A 6,240-nucleotide genomic window follows, 5' to 3' on the forward strand; every position below is an offset into this window, starting at 1 on the left:
AACAGCGGAACGAAGTATTGCAAATTTGTAAACTTGATAGTTCTTGTGCAATGATGTTAGAACCTGCAGAAGATACCCGTCTACAAGAACGTGAAAACGATGGTCTTCTCACAAGGACAAATTTGGAATTCCGTTAATGTAAGTTTCTATTAAATTTATTTTAAAACTGAGTATTGTTGTTGACAGCTGAAATCGCATTCAGTTATATTTAGGTGCAGCCAGGGCTGGAATGAGAGCACACGCAAAATGAATGGCAGCCCGGGGCGATACTATTTGAGGGAAGCCCATTTTAAAAGCAATTTTGTAAATTTTTGTTAAATCGAAATTAATTTATGCTGCTCTTTTGTTTATATCATGACCAATAATTTGTATTAAACAAAACATATCATGTAACAACTTAAACAGGAGTAGGTTTTTTTAACGTCTGACTGAAGTTACTCTTAAATGCTGTTTTGCTTTTATCACTCAAGAAATACATTTCTAACAGCAGTTTGATCGAACAATTGAGTAAGCAACTGATGTTTACATGAATAACTCATGTAAGATGAAAAAGAAATGTAGGTTCTGGTTTCTTTTGGTCGGCGTTCATGTAAAAATAATCATCAAGTAAATTAACACAATTTGGAACAATCACAATGTTCGTACTTTTATTAATATGAAACTGTATAAGTTTGAACCTTATTTCACATTTACATAAAATTGAATATTTGTTATAATTAACTCAAAAGCGAACGACACTTGTGAGTTCCTTGGGTAGAGTTCAATGACGTCGGGCAACCATGCCACATACTTAACACCTTCCAACCAACACATTGACCGGGAAAACATTTCTGCCCTTGACAGTACACTGGTCCAATTGAAGGGATCTGTTTAAAAGCGGGGTGTCTCAATTTCTGAAGCACGGCGCAGTCGTCTTGGTTGTAACGCCGTGTAGTTCGGAGAAAACCAGACACGTTGAAAAAATATATCGTTTCCATCTTCAAGGTCGAAGTGTAATCAAAAAAGAAACCGGCAGAAGCAGGCGGAAAGCTGAGTTCTGTCCCAACTACACGGCGTCACAAGTCAGAAGACCTTGTTCTGCGTAGTCGCCGCGGTGGGAGCCTCAGATCAAATGAGGCACTTTGTTTCACGTATATGAGAAATCGGCCAGTATATTTGTGGATGTGCCTCATATGATCAGTTACACAGTTACAGCGTGTATGGAGCTGCGCCCTACTGTGGTTTTCGAGTTCGCTTGAATTATTTAATACGTCTTTTGTTCTGTTCCAAAACCCCTTTGCTCTGACCCTTCACTTCCTTTCCTCCTTGGCCAAGTGCCCTTCATATTAGCGTTCAGTTACACGACACATGACAACAAAAGCATATAGTCTGAAAATTTTAACTAGCACATTTTAAATGCTGACCGCAGTCAGATATGCTCAATACCGTATTTCAGAAACTGAACTTTTTTGGTCAGACACTGTTGCGTGTGACAGTGTGTCCTCTTGCTTCAGAAACTTCTTTCTGAACCGTTCACAATGAATAATTCGCTGGAAATCACGCTTATATGTATTGCAGGTGTAATAAAGAACCAGGGGATTAAGCCAAGTGTTTGAATAAAATAGACAGTCTGTTAAGAAGACAAAAATCTTCGTAATATCAGAATTTTGATTTACAAGATATAGACTCACTAGAATTCTCATGATCATATTCGGTGCATAGCTGATAATTAAAACCGAAGTCAAACTTACAACAATTTTAGAAAGTTGTTTCCTTGTAATCTGTTTATCCTCAGATATTTTTCCTGCGACTTTTTGTGATTTCACTAGTATCCGCCTCTGTGTTATGGTATAAACTAATACCATAAAGAATAAGGGCAGTATGGAATAGATGAACAACTGTACTAATGTGACGCAAGGAATATAATAAAATCCATAACTTATTGGAGCGTAGATACACTTGTCGTAGTCATTTGATGCCGATAAAAGCGCAGGAAACGCAAGTGTCGTAGACACAAACCAGATTCCAACTAAATGAAGAATGGCTGCTTTCGAAGTAGATCCAAACCCATAATTATGTGCCCGGAAACAATGGGTCCTCCACGTATAAATGTGATAACCAAACACAATTACAGAAAACACAGTTACACCAATTATCAAATCACGTGTAAACATGAATATTTTACACAATGGGAGACCAAATTTCCACATTTGTGTGAAGGCACTGATAAAACTCATAGGCAGGAACACCATTATCATTAGGAAGTCAGCTACTGCTATACTGAAAATACACGCGCTTGGGGTTTCGAGTATTTTTTCATAGCTAGCAAAAGTCAAAAACAAAGCACCAGTACCAGTTGCACCAGACAACAAAATAATTGCAAACACCAGTGGTTCCACGAATGAGCAGAATATTTTAAAAAATTCTCCCCCTGAAAAATAATTGAAGCATTGCATGGATTGAAGCATATTCCAAGACCTTCCGAGCTCATTTTTAGGCTGTATACAAAATGGTGTTCTGTGTACCAGATGTATGGGTTTATTGTGACACCATTGCCAGGTCTTCTTCAGCGCACAGTCACATTCTAAAGGGTTACCATACAGAGACAACTTTTCCAGACGCCTCAAACCCATAAGCACTTCTACTTTCAGTGTCTTGAGCGAATTGCGGTCTAGTCTAACATCTTGGAGATTTGGAAGATATTCAAAACTTCTTTCAGATATGTCGGCTATTCCACAGCTCGAAAGATATAATTTCTTTAGAGAATTCACTTTGATAAATGACGTATTCTTAGGTATCACAAGTCTTGGATTGTTTGACAGAAGTAAGTCAGTTAAAAGCTTGTTGTAGATGAAGGTATCTTCATGCAAACTCCTTAACCTATTCCGCGATAAGTCAAGAAACTTGAGTCTCACGAGGTCTTTAAATAAAAATGAATCCAGTTCCTCTAACAGATTGTCACTTGCATGAAGATACACCAGGTTTGACAATGCTGCAAACATATGTGGTTGGCTTTGGTTATTCTTGACTGCCACTTTGCCAACGTAATGATGCTGAAATTTCCTTAAACAATTCCCGTTTATATTCAGTCTGACCAAACTTTGCAAGTCTGAGAATATATTAGATACCATTTTCTCTATCTCATTATCATTCAGTTTTAAGTTTGTCAGATTTTTCAAATCATGAAATAATTTCTGATCCAGAATTCTCAAATAATTCCTATGCAGTCTCAGATCCTTCAAACTTATGAGTCCGTGAAATGTATTAGACGCCAGTCTGGCTATGAAGTTTTTACCCAATGACAATATTTTTAAACTGTCTAAACCGTCAAATGCGCCAAACTCTACAATTTCTATTAGGTTATTATCCAAATATAATTCTTCCAATTTCTTCAAATGTGTAAATACGTTTGCATTAACCTCTTGAAGCCTGTTACCTTCTAACCTAAGTTCCTCTAAGCTTTCCAGTCCTTGAAAAACTTCGAGTTGAAGATTTTCTATCAGATTGTATCTGAGAGAAAGTTTGGATAGTTTTGTCATGTAACTGAAAGCACCCACTTTTATATACTGAATTCTTGCTGCGTCTGCCCAAAACTCTTTGAGTTCAGGAAAGGCTGAAGAGTGCCAGAAACCTTTCAGAGTTTCTATGTCATTGTGACTGATATAAAATCGCGCGATGTCGACCTCAGGTTCTGGAAGTTCTGTCAGATGCTTCGACGTGCAGTTGGCTGTGATGCTGCGGTCCCAGTCTTCATAGCACTCACATGGCTTCGGGCACCCACAGCACAATCCAGCGAAATAAAGGAATAGCACAACAAGACCCCAACCTGGAAGTCGTGTTGTCTGCTTCTTTACCATGGTCGAAATCTATAAAAAGAAATATTACAACTTAAGATATCGTAAAACGGTTTGACTTAGCAGTAATGCCCTTGTAAGATCTGAGGTTTTCAGTGGTGACTATGAATTAAGCAGTCTTCTGGGATGTGGCGCCGTGTATATATTGTGTTAACCGACGTTTCGGAGGAACGTATCACCTCCATATTTATGGTAGAAGAAAAGGGAAGAAATCTGTTAGCATCTACCCACGCTGGTTCGCTCGCGGATTTCTTATTTTTCCTCTACCTTGAAGATGGAGGCGATACGTTCCTCCGAAACGTCGGTTAACACAATATCTACACGGCGCCATATTCCAGAAGACTGTTTACTTCAGAGTAATGCCCTTGATTGGCCGCATTATAGCCCAAGCGGTTAGTCGCGAGTTTCCCACTGCTACGGCCCGGGTTCGAGACCGGGTCTGCTCAAGTGGGATTTGTGGTGGACAAAGTGGCGCTGGGGCAGGTTTTCTCCGAGTACTTCGGTTTCCCCTGCCAATCTTCATTCCACCAATTGCTCCACAATCACCCTCACCTATCATCTGGGGCTGGTACAATAGACCAGAAGTAGCCGCAGTACACGGGACTTAGTCCCAACCCACTAGCAACAAAAAAATACTGTGTCCAAGCGCTCTGTGCAGTGAAAAAGAACATAAAATATGAATTTTAATTATTACAGTTCAATCTAGTGGTTAATTTTTTCAGATTTGTGAAGGTATCTTGCAGCTGACAGACTTACCCGTGCTTCGCAGAATAGTTACTTTGTCTGACTGTGCGCATCGTGTTCTGCAGGAAAACATTGCGTGTTGCAGCCTCTAAAGGGTGTGACGCATAAACTCCGTATCAGAGCCATATATTATACACTCTGAGAACCCAGCTCTTTCCAACCTCATCTCACGCAGCCATGTTTATAATATCCGTGATGTTGTGAAGATAGTGTCTCTTTCCTGTATATGTTATGTACTCCTTAAAGAGGCACATACATTTCATATATTCTTCGTATTCCAAGACGTAGGAAGGTGGACAATATTAAAATGGATCTTAGAGAGATAGGATGGGATGGTATGGATTGGATTGATCTGGCTAAAAATAGGAACCAGTGGAGGGCTATCTTGAGCACTGTAATGAACATTTGGGTTCCTTAGAATGCTGGGAAGTTCTTGAGGAGTTGCACAACTGGCGGCTCCTCAAGAAGGGCTCAGCTCCATGAGTGAGTGAGTGAGTGGGTGAGCTCTTCATTACTTGTTTATGGGATAGTTTTTACACAGATTCATTACTGCCTTTCGATGCCTTAAAATACAATGGTAATTATATGTACCACTTGTTTAAGTGAGGTTGTCAGCCGTACGCGCCGGCCGCCCTTTAACCCCATGAAGATTCCTGGTATTCATTTTTGTTAGAGACTGAGTAGAACCCAGGGGCATAGTGCGGCTGGAAGGGTTAAGTCAATTGAAAAATATGATCTCATCAAGACTCGAACCCTTGATCTTCCGGCTTGTAGCATAGTGCCTCAACCAACTACGCTACAGCGTAGGGACGTCATCAACAATTCTTATTAGAAAAGGTAAAGCTATCCCTGTAACAGGCCATGGAGGCCCATAGGTTCGTGAGACGCTGAGGTTCCCACATTTTCTAGACAATCGGCTCACAGATGGTGGCAAGGTTGTCAGCCTTACGCGCCGGCCGCCCTTTACCCCTAAGAATATTCCAAGAATATACGCGGTAGCGTAGTTGGTTGAGGCACTATGCTACAACCCGGAAGGTCGCGGGTTCATGTCCCAATGAGGTCAATGGATTTTTAATTGACCTAATTCTTCCAGCCGCACAATGGCCCTGGGATCGACTCAGCCTCTAACAGAAATTAATACCAGGAATTCTTATTAAAACAAGATCTAAATTAAACATGGATTATTCATGCTTGCTGGTTAATATTTGAAAAAGGACTCGCCCAGTCCCGAGAGTGTGTGCATGCTTAGTTACATAGTGGCGTGCAGTTTGAGAGAGAGGCTGGTTACAGTCGTGTGCAACAATTTTTGCCAAGTGAACATCCTGAGAAAGTCTATTCACGATAGCTTGTGTCCCGCCCGATACACGAACCGGGGGGACCCCCGAATGCAGCTCAGAGGCATTATCTCTTGAGACAACTTGCTCCGTTGTTAACAAAAATTTCTTGTTGAAATTTTAATCGGCTTTACCGCCTCTGTGGTCTAGTGGTCAGAATTCCTGGAGCAGGGTGGACATGAAAACCCTTCTAGACGCTGTGAAAAAAAGAAAAAATCTTGCCTCTCTAGGAATTCGAACCCCAACATTCTAGCCTTTAACCCATCTCTATACTGACTCCTCTAGAGCCCTCTATTGGACCTTGTTCGGTTTCTCAGTTTTTTTTACAC

General features: G+C 40.6%; 1 protein-coding gene across 1 annotated transcript; it reads right to left on the reverse strand.

The window, feature by feature from the left end:
- Positions 1 to 459: 459 nt before the first annotated feature.
- On the reverse strand, positions 460 to 4,601 carry LOC111862494 (carboxypeptidase N subunit 2-like). Its single transcript, XM_023847964.2, has 2 exons — positions 4,590 to 4,601; positions 460 to 3,845 (listed from the first exon to the last, which is right to left on the reverse strand). The coding sequence occupies exon 2, from the start codon at positions 3,834 to 3,836 to the stop codon at positions 1,419 to 1,421; it is 2,418 nt and encodes an 805-aa protein (XP_023703732.1). The 5' UTR covers positions 3,837 to 3,845; positions 4,590 to 4,601; the 3' UTR covers positions 460 to 1,418.
- Positions 4,602 to 6,240: the final 1,639 nt, after the last annotated feature.

The sequence above is a fragment of the Cryptotermes secundus genome, unplaced genomic scaffold (assembly GCF_002891405.2).
Source record: "Cryptotermes secundus unplaced genomic scaffold, Csec_1.0 scaffold816, whole genome shotgun sequence".
NCBI lineage: Eukaryota > Metazoa > Arthropoda > Insecta > Blattodea > Kalotermitidae > Cryptotermes > Cryptotermes secundus.